Source organism: Hydra vulgaris, chromosome 03 (assembly GCF_038396675.1).
Source record: "Hydra vulgaris chromosome 03, alternate assembly HydraT2T_AEP".
In the NCBI taxonomy this organism is placed as follows: domain Eukaryota; kingdom Metazoa; phylum Cnidaria; class Hydrozoa; order Anthoathecata; family Hydridae; genus Hydra; species Hydra vulgaris.
In genome coordinates, this window is record NC_088922.1 from 56,701,644 (window position 1) to 56,729,164 (window position 27,521).

Below are 27,521 nucleotides of genomic sequence, written 5' to 3' on the forward strand. Positions count from 1 at the left end.
ATCAAATAAAATAAATACTAAAATAATTAAAATTACTTGGAGATCCCTTTGCACAAATGGTTCTCAAATTTTAAAAAATTCCTTTTTTATTTGAAACTTAAATGAACTTAATGACTTTGCTATACATTTGAATTATTTTTGATAACTATTCCATATATTTGGTCCTCGATATGCAATGCTATATTCAGCATATTTATTAAAGTTTTGAGGCATTTTATATGAGTTTCTAATATTTGCTCTTGGATAATAGTTTTCATTTATGTTTATTTCAAACTTGTTATTAACGTTTTCAGGAGAGAGATTATTATTGAATCGATACATAAAAATTAAATCCTGATAGATATTTATATAATAAACATCCATCATTTTCATATCTTTCATTATAGGTTTGGCGTGTTCACGCTTATTTTTAGAGTAAATGATTCTGCTAGCATGTTTTTGTAGACTATAAATTTTTTCAAGGTTTGATGGTTGCGTACTCACCCATGTTATGTTTGCACAGCTGATGAAGCATTGATTTAGTCCAAAATATATTAGTTTGAGACTTTATTTATTAATACATGAGCGAACTCGTTACACCATACCAATTATATTTTATATTAAGTTTCTCAAAATTTTGCTGCATGCTTCTAATGTTTATATGCAAAACTGAAAGAGAACAACGATCGTTTATTATTTTAAACTTAAAAGGATCAATATATGGTGTGTCAATTAAGTTCATTTGAGTTTCTTGAAAAATATTTATATTTTCTTCAGACAGGTTATTTCAAAAGTTACCCTCAAAAGATTTTAAATTTTCAAAATGCGTAGCCATTTTTAACGAATAATTAAAAAGATCAAATAAAATATCCATGGATTAAAAACAATGAATTAAATCAAAACTTTAAAAAAATCTTAGTCGTTTCTGTGCGTCAAACAACCAGCTGCGCTGTGGTCAATTTCATCATTTCTGTACGTTGAATTAATTATTACTTTGTGGATGTTTTCTTTAAATTCATGAACAATAAGTTTATTGTACACGACCTTAGCGTAAAGACCATTTCGTCAATAAAGCTTGGCCTGCTCAAAAAGTTCTTTTCGTATTTTTCGAGTCGTAAAACTATAACCTTCATTTATAAAGATATTGCTCCCTTTTAATTTCATTGCTTTTTCTAAGACTACCTTTTTATCTTCATAACCACGAAGCTTTAGAACAATTGTTTGAGCTCGTTCTACTTTAGCTAGTCCCACTCGATGGGCTCGTTCAATCTTAATATCATTCTCTATTCCAAGTTGTACTTTAAAAAGTTTATTTGTTTTTTATTTTGTTATATCCCAATCTTTTTCTTCGTTTGTTTCAACTACCCAATCGATTCGTAAGTTATTTCGCCTGTTTCTATCTTCATTACCTACACTCTTTAGTTTTAGTTCGGTATTGTCCGAATATATTTTGCTCTGCATTTTTCTGACATTTGTTAAATCTTCATAAATCTTATTTATTTTTTCTCCTACTGCTTTAACTTTATCTTCGCATTCGCCACCAACAAAATTCAATCCTGACTTTATATCGTCTAGTTCGCGTCGAACTTCTTGAAAACTTGTTTGAAAATTATAAAACTTTTGATTCATGCTTGAAATAGCTTAACGAAAAAAGATATAATTATTGATCTATCTAAATAATGATCTATCTAAAGCTTCTAACCTAACAACAATTATGTTTGCTGATGATTTCAACTTATTTCTTTCTCATAATAACATTATAACACTTTTTAACAACATGAACATTGAACTAGCAAAAGTTTCCGAATAATTTAAATTAAATAAATTTTCATTAAACATTGATAAAACTAAATGGATTCTTTTCCATCCAAGCCGTAAAAAACACCTGCTGCCAAGTAACTTGCCTTTTCTTTATACGGATAATACAAATGTACCTTAATTCAAATATATGACTCTTTAATTCATTGTCATATTATTTATACAAACATTGCACGGGGTAGTACAAACTAAGGTAAACTTGAACCTCTCTATCGGCAACATTAGCATGTTGCACGCCTTATAATTTTCAGGGACCGTTTTGCTCAGGCAACGTCTCTTTTATATGGAATGAAAGCTCTCAATATATAGGAGCTAAATGTTCTTAATATTCTTTGTTTTATATATAAATATAAAAACAATTTATCGCCCGTTTCTTTCCGCGACTTATATTTGCAAAGAGATATAAATAAATATATTTTAAGGAATTAAAATTTCATTAGACAACCATTTTCTCAAACTAATTTTGGAAGTTTTTTAATTTCATATCGCGGACTATTTTGATGGAATAATATAGTTTTAAATATTACAAAAGACATTTTTCAAGAACCTAAGTTTGATTCTTTTAAAAAAAATCTTAAAATACTCATTTTTTCCACTGAATTTATACTTATATACTTTTAAAACTTGGACGAATCTTAATTTTTGTGTGTATGTGCATGTGTGTTTTTGTGTGTGTAGGGTACATCATACTTTTAAAATTTTTGATTTTCAATTCGTCGGATAATTTTTATGGTGCCATTATATGTAAATATTAACTCCAAAAAAAAAAAAAATTATTTTTACCTAGGCGGGATTGCAATTTTCGAAAAGGTAAAATTGCTCATATACTCATAAATGCAGGAAAAAATTTTTAAATTATTGAAATATGAATCTATTTAGATTTTTTATATATATATTACCATATGTTGTGAAACGTGAATAGATTTTTTTCCTAAAAAAAATGAATTTTCCTGGGGAAAAGGGCCTTGTAAGATTGAAATAAAAAAAGTTAAAATATAACAAATGATAAATTTTTTAAATAATTAGGACTTTCATTGGAATTTTTTCATTAGAAATTTTCAGAATTTATTTGTTTGAATGACACCTTTATAGTTCAGCTTAACAACATCGTTTAGCCTAATAACATTAAAAACAAAACAATGTTATGTTATAATATAATCATAAAAATATTTATGTTTACAATTTTATTAAAAAAATGTTACAAAATTTTTCTTTTGAATTTAGCTCGGGCAAAGTTTTTCTGTTATTCATTCGTGCTCTCACAAACTCGTCTCTTTTTTTAAAACCACAAACGGAAAGTGCTGCTTCTGTAACTTCTTTTACTGCCCTTTCACAAAATTGCGTGTAAAGAGGAAGGTGCGGAGCTTCAAAACGAGTTACCAGATATTCGTCAAAATCGTAAGTAGAGATTTGGCATGTAAACACTGATTCTGATATTTTTTCTTTCTCCCAATCTATTAGCTCTTTCATAGACAAAGCTTCTGTATTAAGAAAAACCTTTTTTCGTGATCTTACAGCTGTCTCCAAACTGCGAGGTTTTCCTTATATCTTTAATTGTTTTCAAACTTCCTCGATTCTTAATCTGAGCTTGACAAAAGCGTTAAAATAAGGTATTACGAGAGGGCAAAATTGGCTCCATTTTGAATGTATTGTGTGGCAATATTTTGAACTTCATTATCTTTTTTTTTCAGCAGTCACAACAGTGTTACTAAGTGACCTGGGCCATCTACAATACTGTTTTTTACTTTGATTTCATACCACATGTGGAAATATACTTGTGCTACCCATTTAACGATTAAATGAAACTTTCGAAAAACGTCACCAGTAAAAGTCTCATTACTCATATAGAGGAAAATGAAAGCTTCTGCTGTGGTAAGTCATTTGCTGAGGCAAATATTTCCAAACTTTTCTTTAGAAAGATTTGTGTCCATCTTGCCAGTGGACAAACATTGTACCATCTTATAACAGAGAGCTGCATCTGATGACATTGTTTTGAGAAATTTTTCAGGAATTTCAATTAAAGATTTGACAGCAAATCTCCATTTTTTTCTGAACCTGTCATAAAGTTTGTGGAATCTCCACCTACAACCTCTAAGAACTCATGGATTGCCCTTGGAACCATCCAAATATAAAGAGCAAATGTGGCTTCTTTGGCTGGTTTGCTTGGTGGTATAGCTTCAGGTAGTGTGTAATGAGTAAGGTATCTTCCATCAGGCTCACAGGTCACAGTTATATGTTCTTCTTTTATAGTCCTCAAGTGAAATTTATTTGTAAGAGGATTCTGTTCCAAGACTAAAGTTGAGTCCTTCCTTCCATCAATAAACAAACGTCTAACATTCTTCGTTCGGTTCTTCGTCAGTTAATATTTCTTCAGACATTTTTACTCTTTCCATTATTGCTTCCCTTGCTCTTCTTACTTTCATTGGATCAACAGCTAAATAAGACATATCAGGCGTCAAATACTTCGCTTCAAAAAGGTCTAGAAGAAAGGATGTCACAATAGGTGATGTTGTTGCTGGTGAAATATCATATCTTATTGAAACTTATGCAGTATGACTCATTGACATATAGTTTTTATTCCAAATCTTGTTTTGAAGCGGATCTTCTGAAATCTTTTCTTTTCTAAAATCTAAATTATCCTCAATTAAACATTCAACAACGTCGTCATTTTCTAATTATTTCTCTACTCCAGACTTCCTCTTCATTTTTTTCTCCTCTCGCGAAATCTGTCTGACGGCCTCTTTGTCATTGTCATTGAAACCCATCTGGTATTTTGAAATACCAGATAAACCTTGGGAATTTTTTTCTCTTTTACACAAATACACTTAATATGTATTTGATCAACGCAAGAATAATTTCTTAAACAAAAACTCGTTAAAAAACATAACTTCACACTTGCAACATGTTATATATAGCAATTGATCCAGTTTTGATTCCCAAGAAGACACGTGTGTCTTAGAAGCTTTCCTATGTGCTATATCTTTGATCTTGTTCCAGGAATATTCAATTTTCTCCATTAAAGTTTTCTTTCCAATAACCATTGGAGATTTAAAAAGAGCATTTGTTTTCATCCTCTGCTCAAGAACAATATCAGCTAGTAGTCGAGAAAGATCTCTCACTGAAATATTCCTTCTAAAAATAAAAATATTAAATATAACACTAAATGTATAATTTGTTTCATAAATTTTGAGTTTCTTGATTATTACCTGTTAACATCTTCTTCTCGGAGTAAAGCTTCTTGGATAAGCAGACTTTTTCTCAAAATATCTCTTAAAGTTGGCACTGACAAAAATAAATTCTGAAAATTTCTAATGAAAAAATTCCAATGAAAGTCCTAATTATTTAAAAAATTTATAATTTGTTATATTTTAAATTTTTTTTTTCAATCACAAAAGGCTCTTTTCCCCTGGAAAATTTATTTTTTTTAGAAAAAAAAATTATTCACGTTTCACAACATATGGTCATATATATAAAAAAAATCTTAGTAGTTTAATATTTCAATAATTTAAAAATTTTCCTTGCATTTATGCATAAATGAACAATATTACCTTTTCGAAAACTGCAATCCCGCCTTGGTAAAAATAAATTTTTTTCAATTTTTATTTTGAACGTTAATATTTACATATAATGGCATTATAAAAATTATCCGCCGAATTAAAAATCAAAAATTTTAAAAGTATGATGTACCCTAATGTGCATATTTTTATTTCTTTACGAGAAGCTTATTGTAATATGTTACATAAGCTTTATGTAAATACATATTTACATAAATGTTGGTATATGAATTTTACTGTTTTTTGATCATATTTATAAGTTGACTTTATTTTATTTGCATTTACTTTAACGCACTGTATTTATTTTTGTAGGGTAAGTATTGTAATTTTTTTTTTAGCGGTTCTTGGTGACAAGACCTATTAAAACAAAGAACGCGGACTCGAGTGTCCGCGTTCTTTGTTTTTTCTTATTAAGGTGATACTACCCTGCAAATTTTATTTTCCAAAATAAGGTCTTTTTCTTAAAATGATAAACATTTTTCGATAGTAGGTAAAAAACTGAATATAAAAAACACATATAAAATGCTGAGTCAGCAAAAAAAAAAGCGAAAAACATGCAGTTACCAGAACATAAATAACGTCAGTAATATTTAAGATACAAGCTTTAAATTTTACAAACATATAGCTAAATGGTTGGTGGAGGGCCCTTAGTAAAATTTTTTAAAAATACTGAGCCAAAGTAAAATGGCAGATATTAACCTGTAAAAATTTTAAAAAATGGTCCATGGGGTATGTAAAATTTTAAAATCTGGTCAAAATAAAAAATATTTTTTGATTGTTTTACTACCAGCCCTTTCTACAACATCAATGAACAAACTGCGAAAGTTTGTTTATTGATTAATATCTTAATATATGTTTACTCTTTTTCAAAGAAGAAGAGTAAACAGTTTCTAAGATATTAATATTCTAATTTAAAAATATTTGAAAAATATTATTCTGAGAAAAACAGCTTTTAAAATAAAAAATGTCATACACTAAAAAAATCTCTAACTAAAAAACATCGAAACTGGCCAGAAAAACATGATTAACCGCTTTTAATATTTTGTTCTGTGTCAAAATAAGCTAATATAATACCAATGAAAAAATTGTGAAAATAGGGCAAACACATAAACAAACATGGTTGCAAAGGCTTGATTTCGAACCCCTAGCCGTTGCAAGGGGTTCGAAAATAACCTTGTTGCCTTTGAATACAAATTTTAGGACTTTCTGTTATATTTTGAAGGAAAGTAAAGTGGTACTTGTGATTTAGGATGTTCAAACTGTTAGAATTTAAAGTAAGAAAAAATTTTTTTTGCTGATTTTAACAGGGTAGTACCACCTTAAATATTGTTAAAGTTTTACTTATTTTAACGAACATTTACCTGTAGTTTCATTTTTTGTATATGTTTGAATAAATATTGTAATAAGAACAAAAAAAAATAATTGCAAAATGACCATAAGGAATTACTGCTGCCCTAAAGCCTTTACTTTAGCTTAAACTAAAATATCGACCAATGTTGAGCGGATAACTCATCTTGGGTACAAAACAAAACAAAATTTGTAAATGCGAATCGGTAAAGCGAATGATAGTAGCGAAATCTCGATGAACCTGGAAATACAGCTTTTTTGCCAAAAGTTCCCCGAACATTGCTTAAAATAAACATTTTTTTATCGTTACTAAGGGATTGCGGTAGTGAGAAAAATCGATATTATATTCTGGTTAATATTAATAACCAGTATCTAGTAATGAACGATATCTTTTGAAAGTATTTGATAGTGTAAACTTAAATTATTGTCACTATCAAAAGAACCAAACACCTCTATTGGTTAGCCCGTCTATAAGACAAAATATACTATCTTAAATGATTATTCATACTTTTTACAACACTCCACCATTTTGAAATTTTTCAACAAAAAAATTATTATTTTTAAATTGGTTTTTATTTCCCTAAAGAAAAAATATGTATCAAGGCTTGAATCAAAATTACATTGTTTTTTTTTAATAAAAATAAATATAGTCTCCAACACTTGTGAGAAATACAAATTTAATTTTAATAAAATGTCAAATGTTTAGGTAAAATTATTATGCTCTGAAGTTTTTTAATTTAGGGCAAATAGCTTTAATTAAATTTATTTCAAATAATTCGTATTATTATAACCAATTTTTTTTTTGTTGATATTGAGTTCGGTAGTAGCAAAAGTGACTTCGGTAGTGATGTGAACAATTTTTATTATTGGAAAAAATGTTTTCACTTTTTGTACACTCGATATTGAAATTGAGTTTTTTGATATCGCATTTTCAGTATCAATACTACAGATAGTGTTTTTTGAAACTTCATTAGTTCGGAAGTGATATCGGAATACCCTTATCATTACGCTTTATCATTTGATTTAACAAGTTTAATTTAAAATTGGAATTATGAAAACTGTTTCTTTAACGCTCTTATTTACCTGGTTAAAAAATCAAGATAAAAGTTAAATCTTGTGAAATAGAAGACAACTTTATAATAGATATGTTGCATCCTAATAGTTTGAAGGAGTCTTCATTTTTCAATTCTGGAAACACTTTAGGTTTTCTCAACCAAATATACTCAAAGAGTCTAAACCAATTTTCCCATCTATATGCATTGTAAATTGAAGTTTTTAACCTAAAACGACCCCTGTTGCTGAAGTCAACCAATCTTTAAGTAAACTAAATTTGGTTTAAAAAAATGATAAAGGACCACTATAGAACAAGAGCATCTATTGGACATACATGTAAAAAATGAACTGGATACAACTCTGTCGTAAAAACATACTAGTAAGGTCTAGACTAGAGAAAACATAATTCACCTTAAATTTTAATGTAAATGAATTTTAATTATGAAATACTACAAGACATAATTTTTTTTGAAATGTACCTATGGTGGAAAATGTTTGTGTTGCTATTTTGACGGATTAATGTAAGAGAAAGAGGTTTCAGATCAGTATTAGATAAATTTGAAAGAGTCTGATGAAAATTAAAATCAAGAACGATATTTATATATAAAAATATTTGTATATTTTTTTTTTTTTTTTTTTTTAATAAACCTTCACTATTCTATATAAATATTTCAGCATTTGCTCCAAAACTATATATAATGCAACAGACTAACTTTCAGCACTTAAAAACTTTATTTGAAACTGTATTTATATTGTAAAATATTAAAAATTGCATACTTTTTAAAAGCTATTGCTATTGAAACAGTCAAGTGCTTTTAGATTTGTTATAAAATCTATACAAAAATATAAAACAAAAATAAAGCCTGAAATAGTTAAACAAAAGGATTATAAATAATTTTCTAGAATATTTCGTTCAAATTATTTACAAAAGCGTTTTGCAGCTCTATGTATGCGTCCGCGACTACTAGCGGCTACAGGAGATTTTTATGAGCTTTCTTCAGAGTCTTCGTTACTTTCAGTAAATGATTTATCATCATTTAAATCAGTTCTTGTTTCTTTATCTGATATTTGATCAAATACATCAAACTCTTCTTCACAGTAATTAACAGCAGATTTAGATCTGCACGAAGAACGTTTTTGTAATATAATATTTTGTTTTAACTTGAGTTTTTTGTTTGGCTTTTTATCTACTTTGGCTACATTACGACGTTTTAATGAAGGTTTAAGAGAAGTTTTTTTAGTAAGGTATTCCAAATTTTCGTCTGAGTCATAGCCATAACATTTTCTAACGCGAGACCTACGTTTAGAATTACGTGTTCGTTTTAATATATTAGGTATAACGTTTTCTTCTGAGCTTAAATTACGGTCATTTGAGTCTTTATTTATATAACTATTCATAGATCTTGTAACATGCAACACTCCATTTTGTGTTGTTGCTGCACTTTTTAATAACGATTTACCAGTACACTCGACAGGTGAAATGTGAATATTCCTTTTCGGAGATATATTCTTTTTATAGTTTTTTATAGGTCTTGTAGAGGAATGTAATTCATCTTCTGATGAATCAGATATTTTTATACAATTAGCTTTTTTTTTTGATTTTTCACGCGTCGAGTGAATATTTTCATGAGAACGTGTGCAAGCGTCAATAACAGCATGACATCGAGCGTCAAACAAAGCCGATAGCCTTAGTGTCATTTTAAAAATCTAGCAATAAAAAACATTTTTCAAAAACATGCTTTACATCAAAATTTTTACCTGTAGTATGACAAAGTGCTTGAAAAATAAACTAACGTTTAAAATAACTTGCAGCGGAACATCAAGCTGTACTATAATGAAATGTTAAAAATGTACCAAAATTGAAAACAACTTACAGCAGAACGTCGATTAACGGTGTACGTTTTCGCGTTTTTAAAGATAAGTTGAAAATCACGAATAAAAGATTCGGCATCATCATACTGATTGGAATCTAATCTTTGTCGTATAGTAGATAGATCAATCGGATCATGTATGACACTTAGATAATCCTAAAATCCATTTATAAATGAAACAACCATAGATATTAATTTGTTCAAATGCAAACTGATTATAAAAATATTTACAAATTAACAGAAAAAATGATATAAATGACCCATTGACATTAATTAACAAACTTAAAAAATTAAAAGCATATTACAATGTACCCATGGATAATATTACAATGTATCCATGGATATCTATGGATAATATTGAAAAAACTTTGAGTTCATTAAACTATGTAAAATGTGCAGTTACCATTTTTCTACGCATTTATGATTAAATGATTTAATCTGACAATGCATCATTGTAAATCAATTGGTTAATTAGATAAGTAAGTATTGCAACATAAAGTACCGCAAGGAATATATATTTCTAGATTTCAGCTAATTCTCCAAATTTTAAAATTATTTTCAAAAAAACTGTGAGCAACTTTCATAGCTCGCTAGCTTTCAGCCGTTTGACATTCACCTCTGTTTTGAAAATAAATACTTCAAGAAAGTATCTTGTCACTGATAAAAAAAGTTTTTAAACTGTTGTGTACAATCCAATTTTTTCTCTTTTATGTTTTTTCTGAATAAATCAGAATTATAAACATAATTTACATTTTGAGATAATCTTTTTGGGTCTACAAAGCCAATAACGATAAACCACCTAAATGTTTGAAAACTTTTATTTTAGCTTTGTTTTTTAAATGTAGTCTGCTTACTTTAATTTAATGTATTCTTACTTCATAAACTGGTGTCTATTTAAACCAAAATATTGGTTTCTATTTAAACTAAAATAGTTTTTGTAAGCTTTAGTGAAACTGCACACCATTTTGAAGATAACCAAATAACATTTGTTAAGCAAAAAATAACTCAAAATTTATTAACATTTCGCTTGTAAAAAAATTCCTTTATTTTTTATAAATACATGCACTTATCTAAACTGCGTTAAACTGCATGTTAAAAAACTTTATTAAATCAACAGTTTTGCTTTTTCTAAAATTAAAACTACGGAAATTTGATTATAATTAACAATTTTTATTATTTGAAAGTATTTTTAAGTAAAAACTATCAACTTAATAAAATACATAATAATCCTTATAGCAAAAATGTTTCACATTTATTTTTGGAACAAAAATATTTAAATATTTTTTTTAGAAGACTTTGAAGTAAAAAAAAAATTTATATATATATATATATATATATATATATATTTATGGTTTTGTTTGGTCAATAAATTTGTAACCAGTTTTCTGATGTTTCAGCATAAATTAAATGAACTATATATATATATATATATATATATATATATATATATATATATATATATATATATATATATATATATATATATATATATATATATATATATATATATATATATGTATATATATATATATTATATATATAATTCATTTAATTTATGCTGAAACATCAGAAAACTGGATACAAATTTATTGACCAAACAAAACCATAAATTAAGAAAAATCCGTTTCACATCCTGGTCTCTAACAACCAAAAATGTTTAAATAATGACATTTCAGAGAAACATTTATTACCTTAGAAAAGATGCATTTTGCTGCTGCAAAATAATTAAGTTTTTATGAAAGCAGATTAAAAAATATATATATATAATAACAAGTATTTGCATTTATACTTATTTAATTATATTTCTTTGAATATTACCTATTGTATTTTGAAACTTGCTTCACTGCACAATGAACATGTTTCACTGCACAGAGGCATTTGAAGCTCTTGTTACAGACTTGAAAAGTTGAGAGAGTTTTTATAGCAATTTTTAGTCCAATAAAGTAAAGGTGAAACCGAAAAACATTATTACAGTCTTTATTTCGGAATAGCAAAACATTGTAAAACTAACAAGATAGTCATTATCTAATAGCACATTATGTGACTTCTTTTAAATTACAAATTCCACATTCAAGTAAACCAATTTTAAAAGGTGACTAATTAACTTCAGAGTTTATTTTTCAATTGAATGATGACTTATGTTTACATTCTATTTTGTAAAAAATTTACATCTAAAAAATTATTTACAAAAATTATTAAATGTTTCATAAAACTGATTTTATTATTATTATTAAATAAAATAATATTATTAAATAAAAAAATGTTAAAAGATAGAAAAAGTATAAAAATAAAAATAGCTAACCGGAAATTGCTCTGTATCAACAGGTTCTCTAAATGGAGCTGCGTCATCCTTTAAAGCAATAAATTCCAGTAATGACTTTGCCTCACGTTTCCAGTCCTAGGACCAAAAAATGTTATACTTTATTTTAAACAAGATCAAACAAGGTTTTATTTTAAAAATGTGTTCATTAAAACATTAGATTTTATATTCCTTTTTCAAAACAATTCACTCCCATCAAAGGTGCAAGCAACCACTATTAAGTTGAGAGTTACTAGAAAACAAAGAATAGTGTTAAAGTGCATAGAAATGGTTGACAGAAAATTTGAAAAGTTATAAGTTAAATAAGTCAGGAAAAAATGTTTGGTTAAATAAGTCAGGAAAAAATTGAGATGTTAGAGAGTTCCAAAACTTTTTGAGCATGAAGGGACAGATACAGTAAAATAGTATTAGTAGAAAAAAGAGATGCAACCTTACAACAATGGAAGAGCTTTGCAGATTGAGCAGATCCAACTAAGACAGGAATATAAAATTGATTTGTCAGCAAATTTAGACACTTTAGATGAAAGATCGTCAGAACGATCATTAATGTAGATAAAAAACAATACAGGACCAAGGATAGAACCTTGTGGAACCCCAGAGTTTACTAGAAGTGAAAAAGAGTGTTGGCCTTTGAGAATGACTTTAATATTGTTGTTGGAAAGCAATTGCCCTATTAGAATTTTTCAGTTACAACAGTCAAACATAAAACGAGAAAATTGAAAACCAACTGCTATTGATTGTCAGAGAGTATGTTAATTAGGCTCAAGATGAGATGTTAGAAATTTAATGCCATTTTCCAGCAAGCAGGAAATCAAGATTCAGTCAAGCACTTATTAAATAGTTTAGGGAGAATTAAAGTTCAGGAGAATACTTTTGTAAGACTATGACAGGAATGTTGTCTGGATCACAAACCATTGAAGATTTTAATTGAGAAATGACTTTAGCATTGGAAGCCAGAGTGGTGTGGATGTCTAACAATATGTCAGCCTGTTTAACTGGAATGGCAGGATCTGTATAGAGATTAGATTCAAGAGTTAAATTAGATGGAATTAGTTTGCAAATAATTCTGCCTTACCCTTAATAAAGATAATAAAATCAGACTCATAAATTAAAGATGGAATGTTCAACTACTTATTATATAACAATGATCTAAAAAAATATAACTAAAAAATCTGAAATAAAGCACCTCATCTGCATGTGTAGAAACTCCTGATGAGCATTGTTCAGATGACGCACACTAAAAAAAATTTATTGTTTCAATCATTCATTTATAAAAATGTAAGGGCTGAATAACTAAATTTTTACGATTAGAGAACTCCCGCCATAACAGAAAATATCAGCAAACTAGAAAATTGTGATTAAACAATGACCTACAGTTTTCTAGTTAGTTTCTGAGTATGCAACTTAAAATCTTATCTAAGTCAACTAAATTTCTGTCAATCTTGATTGCAAGCAATAAGATCTGATTACAGTAGGCATAATTCTGCTACAACAGGTAACCTAAATTACAAAATATTTATTTTTGTAACTATATTTTTTAATGATGACACTTTTTGCAACTTCAGTTAAACTATTTTTAATGTAAACATTTTGTGCTTGAAATTAAATATAGCTTAAATAAAACCATTGAAACCAGTCGTTTTTTTATTCTTTTTTTGTTTTTTTATTTATTTAATTTTTTTGTTATTCTGTTGTTTAATTTTTTTTTACTTATTTTGCTCTTTTTTTTGTGGTCAAATTTAACTTCTATTATTGTCTTTCTAAATTTTCTTTTTGATTATATTTTGTCTTAATTCTATTATTATTATTTTTATTTAGCATGACATTAGCGAGACACAAAATTTTTTATTAAATATATGAAAGGAATCAACTTACTTCAATGTTTTTTCATTAATTTTTTATTAACATTTTTTCCCTAATTTTTTTATTTTTTCATTTCAAAGTTTTTTTCATTAATTTTTAAATAAAACTTTAAAATTATTATTAATATTTTAACTTTCCGCTATTTCTAAACTTTTTTTTAAAATTTTCTCAAAATTAACTTTTATCTCAAATTATAAACCATCTCTTAAAAATTACTAACATTAATTTGCAGAACCACCCTAAGAATTATAAAAACTATTTTTTACAAATCACTAACAGGAACATCACTTTCATATGCATCATCTTCATCATTTTCATCTTCTGATTCTTCAAAATTTTGTTCCTAAATAAAAAATTATGCAATAATTATACTTATCAGCTTTATTAAAACAATAAATATTTGAATAAAAATATACCTTAGTCTCATAAACATGTGGAATACTTTTACATAAAGAGCGTATATTAGTTATGATTGGGTCTCTGAAACAAATGTTAAACAGTATTTTTCTTTTATATTAACATTTCAACAATGCAAAATTTAAATTTATTACTAAAATATAGTTTAGATTATTAATATAAAATATTAAAAAATTTTATGACATTGAATTTATAAAAATTTATTAAAAAGTTATTGATAGTGTTGATATTTGTTAGAAAAACGAAATAACTTATATATTAACAACACAAAAGTTAGATAAAAAAAAAGTTGTGTACAAAGGATGATTATGTATGCGTGTGTGCATGTAATATTGTAAGGATTAACCTATACTATATTAAATATTTAGAACATAAGATATTTTAAACATTTAATATAAAATACTTGGTAATTTAAAGTTGTTACTTGATTTAAAAAATGTGAAATAAAGTATACTTGCAAAACTTGCAAAGCAGTTTAACCAAGTAAGCAGCATCAATAATAATAGCACTGTCTTGTTCATTAAATTTAACAGCATTAGTTTTTATTTGGCGTATCTCCCACAAGAGTGCATCTATTCGCCTAATTTGACAAAACACTTTAATAATAAAATTAAATTGACATGTTTTAAATTTACTGCTATTTAAGCAAACAGGTAAAAAGTTTAAAAAAATATCTTTTACTGCTAATAAGAAGCAGAGGCTTCAGTTCACACATCAATTAAGAAATAGGGTTAAAAAATAATTCTTTTTTGTTACAGATAACAATCATACAATTAGGATCTATATCAGAAAAATAAGAATGTACAGAGCCCTCAGAGCACAATTTTTAAGTGTTGAAGGTTCTTAATCTAAATTTAATGTAAAGAATTGTTTTTTAATAACACTTATGAGTTTCTTTTGCAAATGTTATTTTAATTAGTTTTAACTAAATTTAAACAAGAAAAAGTTAGATACTTCAATGCATTTTCAAAATACAAATCTGTGCGTCTAAATATTACTATATTGCATAAAATAAATTATCTATATAATAATATGACCCCTTATTTATATATAGGGACCCTTATATGATAATATGATTCCTCATTTATATATAAAGGGGTCATATTATCTATATGATAATATGACCCCTTAATTATATATATATATATATATATATATATATATATATATATATATATATATATATATATATATATATATATATATATATATATATATATACTTAGATATATTATTTAGGATAAGCATCGAAACAGTTGCCAAAAAAGCTGTTAAATCTCATTTTATCTTTAATAAAATAAAAATTCAATAACAATGCAATTAAAAGACAGATTAGTTTCTCTAAAAAATATAGAAGAATTTAATTTTCTGACTGACAGAGTGTTTTAACTTTATTGAATAGAGGAATTATAATTTAAACTAGTCTTTTATCAGTGAAATGTCATGAAATAAATAAAGAGCAAATTATAGTTAAAATATAATGCTCTAAAACACGAAATGATTGAACTATTGTAAAACAAACAACCTAATGACATATTATGTTAAGACCTTTTAAATGTTCTCACAATGTTCATAGGAATTGCAACAAATTCAAACAATCTCAACTCTAGTAACCAACACTGGAAGGTTTTTCAGTGTTGGTTATCAAAGTTGGCTGACTTAGACTAATAGTGTATAGGTGTAGTGCAACTAAAATGGTTGTTCTTAAAAAACGAAAAAAAGAATTAATATATCAAACTATTAAAAAAGTCACAAAGATAAAGTTTTTTAATTTGTCAAGAGCATAAGGCAATGCCAACCTAGAAGTGCTTGAGGTTGGCAAAATATTGCCTTGTTTCTATGTTTTATCGAACCTTTGTTTCGCATTTTTTCTGCCGACCTGAAGCCGACTTCACATAGATTAGGACAGCAAGTTATTGCCGACCTCATTTATTTTAATACCGAGGATATGTTATATATATATATATATATATAATTCTAAATTCTGATATATATATATATATATATATATATATATATATATATATATATATAAATTAGTAATTTATTATTGCTCTGTTCTTTAAGAACATTGAGCACTCTGTCTGTAGAATACATTAACATTGTATATATACATATACACATACATATATTATATATATTTATTATATATATTGTATATTTATATGTATAATATATATTTTATATATATATATATATATATATATATATATATATATATATATATATATATATATATATATATATATATATATGTATATATATATATATATATATATATATATATATATATATATATATATTTGATCAAGTATGCGAATAATAAAAAATGAATTGCATTTATATAACATATATTAATCTAATAATTTATGTTGAGTTATGCTGATAAGTAGAACTTATGTTATGTTAATAAATAACTTATTTTTACCTATAAAACCTATTTTCTAATCTTGATTTTATTGTTTGAAGATCAGTGGGAAATGCTACAATACTCCAGTAAGTCGGATACTGAAGTGTATTAATAGTACAAAAAAATGGCAAAGCAAAATCCATCATCATTAAATCATTAATACCTGAAATATAAATATAACAAGTTTGTATAAGATAAGTGACAATTTTCTTATAAGTTTTCACAACTTTTCATGCAACCCTATGTTGGTTTTTACACCATTAATAAATTTGATTTAAATCTAAAATTTGACATTTAAATTCATGTATATTATAGTGTATACATATATCAAACTTTGTTATGTTTTGCACTTTTAACCTGTTGTATATAAAATATGGATTAAACCTATAAATTTCTTTAACACAAAGGAGCATTGAAACTTATTATGATTTCTGTACACACATAATGGCAATTACTACTACAATTAATCCATTTCATTTCTTATAATATTGTCATGAAATAACATTAAACTAGCATTAAAAAAATAAAACCTTTTCTAACCCTAGATAACAGATCTTCAAAGCTTTCATAAGGCCAGTCTGTTTTGTTAGGTTTATACATGTACAAAACTTTATCTTTTTCTGTTAATGGATCATCATTTACGATATCACAGTCTGCATTAAAATCATTAAAAAAATAAAACAAAATTAAAACCTTTGCTTCTCTTTTAATTGGAGTCCGAAGTCCAATAAACATGTTCTTTTATTTTAAAGAACATAAATATAATTTAGATTATAACTGTAGTGAAAATTTGTATTCAACAATAAACTTCAATTACCTAAATGTGTCTCACTTGAAGTTCATTTACTCAACCATCTCATAATATAGATAATATTTGTTTATATATACAAGTAGATAAATTATAATTATTGCAAACTTCATTGAAATGTCATAAAAAGATATATGGTACCTTCATAGCTAAACTTTAATTTATATTTGTACTATACTTTAAATGTTATGCTTGTGGTGATGTTTTAAAGACATTTTTTTTACATTTAAAAAAGCGCTTTTATTAATAACAACATTAAAAGTGGCTCTGTATTATAAGCTATCTTAAAACAACACTTCTAAAAATGTCAATCAAATTGACAATTATGAAATTTTTTTAGTTCTAATTAAATTATTCAACATTGAAAACTGAATTACTTTACTTTTTAACAAGCCGGCTAACCGAATTTTTGGAACAGTTTTAATTTTATTTAATTAAAGTTAAAACTGCTAGATTAAATTTTACTTATTAATCACAAAATCTTAGTATGTAAAATTATGAGGAAAAATTATTGTAAACATTAATAATGTGACGTTTCTTTCACTTTTAAATTTGTAACCAAATATTGAGTTTCTGTGCTATGCTTTCTCCAAAATAAAGAAAATAGTTTGTGAAGACTAGTGAAGGATGAAGACTTCGTGAAGAATAAAGACTTTGTAAAGAATGAAGGCTTGTGAAGCATAAAGACTTGTGAAGGATGAAGACTTGTGAAGGATGATAAATTGTGAAGAATGAAGACTTGTGAAGGATAAAAACTTTGTAAAGAATGAAGACGTTTATTACAATGTGGCAGGAATAATATACACTAAAAAAAAATTTAATGTGCTTTTTAAAAGATTAACATGTTTATAATACTTAGGAATCTCTTTAATCACAGACAATTATTTAATAGAATAATCTTACCTAAAAAATTTTAAGAATACTATTCCTACCAACAAATATATATAGAAAATAGATTTTTTAAATGTTTTTAGTACCTTCAGGAATTTTTTCTAGATCCCAGGGGCTTACCCTCTCGCTTTCACCTGAATCCCATCTAATTCAACAAAAATAAAAATCAATAATAAGAAATAAATTAGTTAAAAAAGAAATAAAAAAAAAATGAAAAGTTTTATAAAATAAAAATGTTAAAACGCATACTCGACTGTTAAACTTAGAAAACTGCTGTTAGGAAAATCTTCTTCAAAAGGACTATTATTTGTGATGCTTCCAAAGTACCATTTATCATCAATAATACATCGGAACCTGACTCCTTAAAAAAAAATCACTGTAATATGTAAAATAAAAACTTTTTTCTTCATATTTTTACAAGAACAAACAAAAAACCTTCTTTCCAGTAATGCATCAAAGACTCTTCATATATATGTTTTAACACCAAAAAGTCTACAACGTTTGGCATATCATGAAACCTTTAAAAATATATATGCCAATTGAAATTTAACACTTTTAAAAAAAATTATTTTTCAATACTTGCTTATTTGGTGAATTACCTCACATGTATGGTTTGTTTTCTGCCTGATAATTTTTTCTTTCCAATAAGTTCTAGAGAAAACAATAACAACAATTAAGTTAAATTTAACTTCAAAAAAAAATATATATATGTATATGCTTTTTCTGAAAAAGCTGTATATAGAGATAAGCATAACTAGTAAGCATATGCTCATTTAACATACATCCTTTTTTTAATGGGAAATTTTTTTGTTTTCGGGAAAAAATGCCTACATTTAGCAATATTTCCTCCAATGTTTTCGGACACGAGGGGTACTGCCGTCCAAATTATTTTCCTAGATAAGCTCCTGCTATATATGTATATATATATATATATATATATATATATATATATATATATATATATATATATCAAGGAATAAGGGTCGGCATTCGACCTAACTGCCGACCTGAAAGTGTTTGAGGTCAGCAAAAAATTGCCAACCTCGTTTCTATGTTTTATGGCAAGACCGTTGTATCAAATAATTTTAGCCGACCTGATGCCGACCTCTAAAAGATTGAGGTGGGCAAATTATTGCCGACCTCATTTTTCCTAATTCTGAGGTTTGATATATATACAGCAGGGGCTAGTCTAGGAAAATAATTTGGACAGCAGTACCCCTCATGTCAGTGAACATTAGAGGAAATATTGCTAAATGTAGGCATTTTTTCCTGATATATAATATATATAAATATATATATTTATATATATATATATATATATATATATATATATATATATATATATATATATATATATATGTATATATATATATATATATGTATATATATATATATATATATATATATATATATATATATATATATATATATATATATATATATATATATATATATATATATATATACACCCACAAACAATGATGATGTACTGATTAAACATTTTTAGCCAATACCAATAGATAAAAAAAGCCCTTTACCGATGGCAATACTGATTAATTAACCAATTATAAGAATAATCAATAACATAATTCTTAGTAATATAAAACTTAAACTGGGTGATCATTATGATCTTAAGGATTAAGATCATAATGATCACCCAGCTACTGTTAAAATATAATAGAGTATAACCTGATAGATGTCTTTCTGCCTTAATTCTGACTTAAAATACACCCTGTCTTAAGGTTCTTGGTTGTTATACTCAACCAAGAACCTTAAAGATGATGTCTTTATAAAAATATTCGGCTTAAGCAAATGTTAAAATGGACTGCTCTCTTGAAGAAAATTTCTTGGGCAAAAACTTTAGGGGTAGGCAAAAATATTTTTGAAATTTTTTTAGATTAAACCTTTGTTACATTGTTTCCTGCCTTGGATGTTGCATGATCATCTTCACTCCTGTGCTGTTTCTCATTTATACTAATGTTCTCTCCAATTATGTACCATTAAAGTGGCTCTATTTGCTAGATAGGATAACCATATACTTTAGTAAAAAAAAAAGCTGAGACTTCAATTGCTTAGAAAAGGCCGACAATCTTGAGTGTGATCTATCTGAAGGCAGCATTATGCTAGCGCTTTCTTTCTCCTCATTTCATTTTAAAGCTCTATAAATATTTTTTTCAATGATTTTTAAAGGAAAAAAAATTCTATAATATTTTTAAAACAAAAAGTTAAAAAGCTTATAAGTTTTCTGCAAGGCCTCTAGTTTCCCTGTTGTTGACCCTGCTAGTGATAAGGGAAAATGCTTAATTTTATTTTTTATTGGTTGGACTATAAAAAAACATTTCAGTAGATATAGTTCTAATAAAAATTAACAGTGTTTTGTGGTCTATGACCACAGAACAACCTATTTTTTAATTCTGTACTAATACTTTTTTAAATAAAAAAAATTATTAAAAGTACCAATTAAAAAAAATATATAGTATGAAAGCATAAGTTCAAAATATCTAAATTTTGGTAAATGTTGTTCTCAATTAACTTCTTAAAATAAATGTATATTTTTCTGGCATTTAACCCTCTCAAGGAACATAAAAAAAACATAACAATCAGAAATAAAAATTTATTTACAGTATTTTTCTAAGAATGCATCATAAGATCATATACCAAAACACAAAATGTGACTATCTCTCAGATCTCTAAAATTCTTTTTTCACTGACTGAAATTGTTACAAAATATTGAAATTTAGAAATAACATTTCATTCAGGCTCTTATAGTGTTATCATGTCCTTTACCATTGATATAATCATTGCATAAACATAATAGCATTATAAAAACTACAATGACAAACAAAAGTTATATTCATTTATAACTAAGCAAACTAACTTTAATTTTACCTAGTTTTAAAGAACACAACTTTGTTGGATGAACATCATATGAAATACCAACTAACTTGCACAGTTCTGCTGGCTAGAATTTAAAGTATATTTCTTAGTATATAACTAATATATCAACAAAGTTAAAAAAAAAATTAGAAAACACTAACAGCTAAACTATATTTACAATAAGCTTGACGCGAATCTTGTATTTCATACTCATTTAGTTCGATAACTTGCTTAACATATAATTTATGACCTTGCCAAAGATAATATACCTAAATATTACAAACAATAAAATATCATAAAATACCTATTTTAAAGTCTATATGTGTTACATCTTTTAATTTCAAATATATAGAATTAAAAGATGTATTCTGTTGTGAAAAAAGGGATTATCATCAAGGTCATATTTATAAATCTGAAAAATATTTTGCAACAAATATCTGGAAAAATCTGGAAAATATTTTAAAGAAATATTTTAAATCTGGAAAAAATCCGGAAATATAATTGCATTTTGTGTAACTAAGAATATCTCATGTGTTTGAAAAGAAATTCATTATTTGTATTTATTATATTTATGATAATTATATTTACATTATATTTACATTATTTGTACGTGTGTACAAACACACGTACAAATATTGTAAATATAATATAAACATCATTTGCATGCTAAAAAATGTTTTAATACTTTAATTTTTCAAACAGGTAAGGTTTTTTTTTTAAAGTTTCATTTGAAGTAGTTTTAAGTTTTTAAATATTGTTGTTTACTTTTTATTTTTTTTAAAGTTTTATGTGTATATGTGCATTATGTGCATATGTGCATATTTTATATGCGCACTATTGCGTATATAAATCGACTGTTATAGCCATAGTCACAAAGGAGTGTACATACATCGACTGACTTAAATAGGGATAAGCGCAGTGGAGTGTACATACATCGACTGAAGGTTTAGGACTGAAGGCATTCTTTTTTATAAAAGAAGTATTTAAATATTTAGTTAAATATGGTTTATGAATTGATTCAATTTATAATAAAAATATTGTTAAATTAAATTACGCTAGATTTTTAGATGAAATTGTAAGAATAATAATTAATAAATATGCAAATAAGGAAAAAAAAATAGTTCGACACACGTACAAATAATGTCTAAACTAAATATAGCGTAGAGTAATTGATGAATAATACCTTTACTGTTTTAATCATTTGATTACTAAGTTAAAAAATATATTTTACTTAATATTTGAGGAACAACTTTATTTAAAATTTTATTGCAAATGCAAAGTTTTGAAGCAATCAAAATAAATTTCTAGGTTATCTTAAACCAAGTATGAATGGGTTGGTAGCTAATAGCATAGCATGACTAATTTAGTTACAGTGTTTTTTTACTTTTCTATTTAATTTTTTTTAATTTTTTAAAGCTACCACATAAATAAATTTAATTTATATTAAAAAAAAAATTAAATTAAAATATACTAGGTTTTTAGCTGAAATTGTCAAATTAATAAAAAACTTAAAATTAATAAGTATTAACAAATATATCCATACAAATAAGAAAAAAATGGATGAACGATACCTTGACTTTTTTAATTATTTGATGACAAAGTTGAAAAAAAATATTATTGACTTGTATTTTAAAAAAACTATTGGAATATTCAGAAAAAATGATTTTTTAAAGAAACATACCAAATTCCAGAAATATCCGGAAAAGGATAATCCCTGGATAAAGGTTATAAAAATTTTTTTATTATTATATATGTTTATAAATGAAAAATAGGATTCAATCCATATGTGGATCAAGTGTGGATCCATAGACAAACACTTGGAAAAAATCTTAAAATCTTTAGAAACATTATCTTTTATTTTAAAGAGCATAAAAATAAATCAAATTGATATTCATAGCAAATCTTTTTTTATCTTTTTAGTTATGAAATTATATTCAATTAATAACTTGTTTTGATTTAATATACTGTTTATCATGCCATGTAATTTTTATTGCTGCATTTTGTTAGCATATTTACATATTTATTTCACAGCATATTTTTACCATAAAAAGGTAAGAGTAAAACCCAAAATATTTTTCAGTTAATTAATCATTCATTTTCAGGACCATAAATTTTAGGACTGGAACCATAAGTTACAAAATAATAAAACTTTAACCATTTGCAAAGAATTATTAAATATTAAAAAAAAAAAAATGAATAAGGAAAGGTCATACATGTTTTCAAATATTTAAATATTTTAAATATATATTTTTTAATGAAGGAACTAGTGTTCCACTATTTGCATTATGTGAATTTTTTAGTATCTATCTTTTCGGTACAGGTACCATTTATAATAACATTTAAACATGTAAAAACTTTAACAAGAAAAAATTCAACAAAATAAAAGCATAAACCGGTAATTATGGTAAATAGAAAAAGCGTTAGTGCTAAATTAAAGAGAAAAACCATTTCGACCCCTGCTAACTATAATTATTAATGACTGTGAGTAGTATCAACAAGTAGTATCGAAAAGGCCACATGCAACAAAAAAAATTGCACTTTAAAAATAAATTAAGTACCTCATCACCTATTTGAGGAAAGTATGGAAACTTTTTACTATGGGTACTCAAAATCCACTCAGTTGGCTGATGAAACTGCAAATATTCTTCAATATTTTCTTGCAGAGGATTGGCTTTGTGGGTGCATATCTTTTAAAAAGTTAAAATAATTTAATGTAATAAGTAAAAAAATAATAGTAAAATATAGTTTTTTAGTTACAATATTTAAAAAAAAAATAACTGACTTCTTTTTTAGACTTTTTATGAAAAACTTTTTCAGGAAGACAGGTCCGTGATGCTTTCTGTTTTCCCCTATTCACACGTTTGCTTATTTTAACAACAACAGTTTCAGTTTTATCGTTAACATTCTCTTCACTTTCAGAAGACTCAGAAGTGTGTGTATCCGAAGAACTTTCTATACTTATAACATCAAGCTCTAGTTTATCATTATCTTCAACATCTGAAGAAAATATCTCCTTTTTACGCCTATAATTATATAAGATTTTTGACTTAATTTTTTACAATCAAGAGACTCAATGCTCAAATCTACTCTACATCTCTAGAAGTACTGTTTATAATCTGTGCAGCGGCCTCGTTTAACGAAGTTCGTGTTTAGAGTTAAAAAAGAGTTGCAAATTATATATAAAAATACATAAAATTTAGAAGCATCCTTGACTGTAGTAATTCTCTGGAGCCCTGGGAAGGTGAAAATAATAAAATATTAATAATAAAAAGAGCAACAACAAATAAGCAACAATGCTAACTATGACTTGTTTAGAAATATGTAACCATGCTAATACTTTTTAGCACTGGTCTTTAAGGTCTAGCAATACTTAAAATCAAAATCAATTTTCAACAAATTCTGATTATTTTGGATGTTTATGATAAATTAATGACTAACTTAAATTAAATATTTTAAATTTCAAATTTATTTTTAATTGTTTTCAAATTAATTTGAAAAAGTAAAACTTTTTGTGTGCACGTTTTATAAGGTACACTTTTATTAAGAAGCTGTTACATTTGAAACATCTTCTAATAAAATCAATCAAGATCATCATGATCAACCTTTTATTAGCAACATGTAACCCAGTACAAGTTGTCACACTACTAAAGAGTTAAAGAAATTATCTTTAGCAAGACAAACCAGTTAAATTTCTACACTAAAAATTTGCTTAATTCTGCCAATGATACTGTTGTAAGAATAAATAAAAATTGCAAATAATGAAAATAAAAAATACTATAAACGTTAATTAATTAACATTTATAGTATAATCATAAATTATTTTTTTATACTATAATCTTTAACTATTTATTCAATTTATTAAGTAAAAAAAGCAAGTGTAATCCAAAAAAAAAAAATTTACTAAGCCCTAAATTTTTGATCAAATTGACCAACCCTTTTCTCTTTATCTATTTCCAAATATTGATATTATTAGTGACTTTAATGCTCATATCTGATCCGGCAGCCTCTAAAGCTCAAAACTAGTCTTTCCTTATCTCTTACTCAGATAGTAACTTATTTACCTGATAATCTTAATATAAACTCTTATCTTTACTCCTTGATTTGTATTTTGTCTCTGCCCCTAGTTTGTGCTCAGTTTCTTCTTGTTCTTTCTTTTTGGTTCAGATCATGCTATGATCTCACTACTTTTATCTTTAGTACTTAATTGTCATTAGACTCACCCTAACATTTGCTTCTTACTACTGCCTTATAGCTGGCTGAGATTCTTTTCATGATTTTCTTAAAGATAGTTCTTAGGCACTCAACTGAAAATTGCCTTCTACATAATCTCCTGGACTCAGACATGCATGGAACCATTTCTTCTTGTTGGTTTCAAGTTGAGTCACAATCTCAATCATCCATCTTAAGAACAAATGCTATTTTTAATCGTAATCATTTTGTTCATTCACAAAAATAATCTTAAGATTTTGTACTTGACATTTTTTTAATTGCTAGTATGTCCTGACAATAAGGTCCATTATCCTCATATAAACAGACTAAATTTTAGAAGCTAGGTTCTATATACTATTGGAATTTTTTACCAGTGTAATTAACAAAGACATGTCTATCATTCCATCTCTCATACACAAAAATGATTGTATTATCTCTCCTAAAGATAAGGCAGAACTATTTGCAAAAAACTCTCTCATTTATCTCTTGAATCTAACTACCACAGTTTTCTTGTCTTCCTAGAGAAACAGGTTAATAAATTAAAAAAAATACATTTAAATTATATTGCATTCAGTTGTCCAAGGTTTGTTTCATCTTTGGTCCTGTGTTGTTTCTCATCAATATTAATAATCTTTTTAGTAATCTAACTTCTTTATTTGCTGATGAGACAATTCTAAGCTCCAAACACTTTTACTGAGTCCTGTACTTAATTTTTTTCTTTGACTAACTTTCACTAATGACCTTTCTTGGTCAAAAAGGTTGAAACTATATACCTGATTCATTGCTAAGTTAGTGTTTGCTAAGCTTGCCTCTCTTTATCATGCTTGTAATTTTTTTACTCCTAATTTTATTCTCTGCCTCTACTAATCTATTATTCATACTTGTATTGAACGCTATTGTCATAGCTACCTAATTCCAAGGGTTGGGTAGAGTATGGCATTCATAAACTAATTAATTCATTAGTCATTCATATTAAAGAAATCCTACACAGTGTCGAAGCATTAAAAAAAAAGGTTATGGTAGTGTTGCATTTTTAAATAATTTGGAAATGATTGAATACGCATAAATAACTGATATTCACTAAAACTAAAGGTTTTAAATAAGTATTTACTAAAAGTATTTAAATAAGTATTTATTAAAAATATTTAAATAAGTGTTTACTAAAACTAAAGGTTTTAAATAAGTAATTTAAATAAGTATTTAACAAATTCAAAAATTTCTGGAAAAAAAACAACTATTATTTAAAATCATATTTAAAAAGTTATAAATATAGATTGTAATTATTTAATAAACATTTATTATTCCTAAACTGTTTCTATGCAATAAATTTATTTATATCAAAGATTTATGTTGCAGTTGGAAAATATGCATGTAAAAAACTGAATAACATTAAATGTACCTTTTGTGAGGTGCAAGCTCATTCTGTTCTTTGCTTATTAACCTTTCATCTATCCAATCTGAATCAACAGTTAAATCACTGTAAAAGGGAAAAAAAAAATTGATTACGACTATTTTATATAAAAGTCATATAAAAAAAATAACTGATTTTATGATTATTGTTATGCATATTTTAATTATCAAAATTATTCATCAGAAAAGAAGATTTAACCTGCTCTCTCCCTGCCAATCTTCTGGCTCGCTTTCACTAACAACAGATACATCCTCATTAATATTCATCACTTTTCTGCCACTGGATGATATAACATGGTCAAAAGTACCCATTGCAGATGCCCTAACATAAGAAACAGGAACTCTTACTTTTGATAAACGAGTACGACCACAACCACGTCCACTAACTGATCTTAAATTACGGTTATCATCGGGTATCTCTTCTGAAAACTTCATTTTTAAAATATTATATTTATAAAAAATTATTTTGTATTCCTAATAAATAAAAATTTTTTAATATAACTTTGTTTAATATAATCCATAATACTACAGTTATTTAATGTTTTAGTCTGAATAAACTAGAAAGGTTGTTTATAAGAATTGATACACATTACACAGGTTAGTCTCTAAAGAGTGTCTTATATTAACATTAAACAAGTTTACTTGCAAAACACAGATGATAAACAATTTTTTTTTGAACTATTTAAATTTACTA

At 26.1% G+C, this 27,521-nt stretch overlaps 1 protein-coding gene across 3 annotated transcripts; it reads right to left on the bottom strand.

Moving 5' to 3' along the window:
* Positions 1–8,646: 8,646 nt before the first annotated feature.
* On the bottom strand, positions 8,647–27,334 carry LOC136078294 (PH-interacting protein-like). Of its 3 annotated transcripts, XM_065793774.1 has the most exons (19): positions 27,027–27,330; positions 26,817–26,894; positions 23,991–24,231; positions 23,767–23,895; positions 21,370–21,477; positions 21,221–21,293; positions 18,931–18,982; positions 18,767–18,849; positions 18,581–18,692; positions 18,418–18,476; positions 17,163–17,285; positions 16,651–16,795; positions 14,677–14,802; positions 14,222–14,285; positions 14,083–14,148; positions 13,129–13,179; positions 11,925–12,020; positions 9,626–9,778; positions 8,647–9,458 (listed from the first exon to the last, which is right to left on the bottom strand). In XM_065793774.1, the coding sequence occupies exons 1-19, from the start codon at positions 27,260–27,262 to the stop codon at positions 8,736–8,738; spliced, it is 2,718 nt and encodes a 905-aa protein (XP_065649846.1). In that variant the 5' UTR covers positions 27,263–27,330; the 3' UTR covers positions 8,647–8,735. The 3 variants fall into 3 exon arrangements, with proteins under 3 accessions (XP_065649846.1, XP_065649847.1, XP_065649848.1); XM_065793775.1 differs by lacking the exon at positions 13,129–13,179 and having other exon boundaries at positions 27,027–27,332; XM_065793776.1 differs by lacking the exons at positions 11,925–12,020; positions 13,129–13,179 and having other exon boundaries at positions 27,027–27,334.
* Positions 27,335–27,521: the final 187 nt, after the last annotated feature.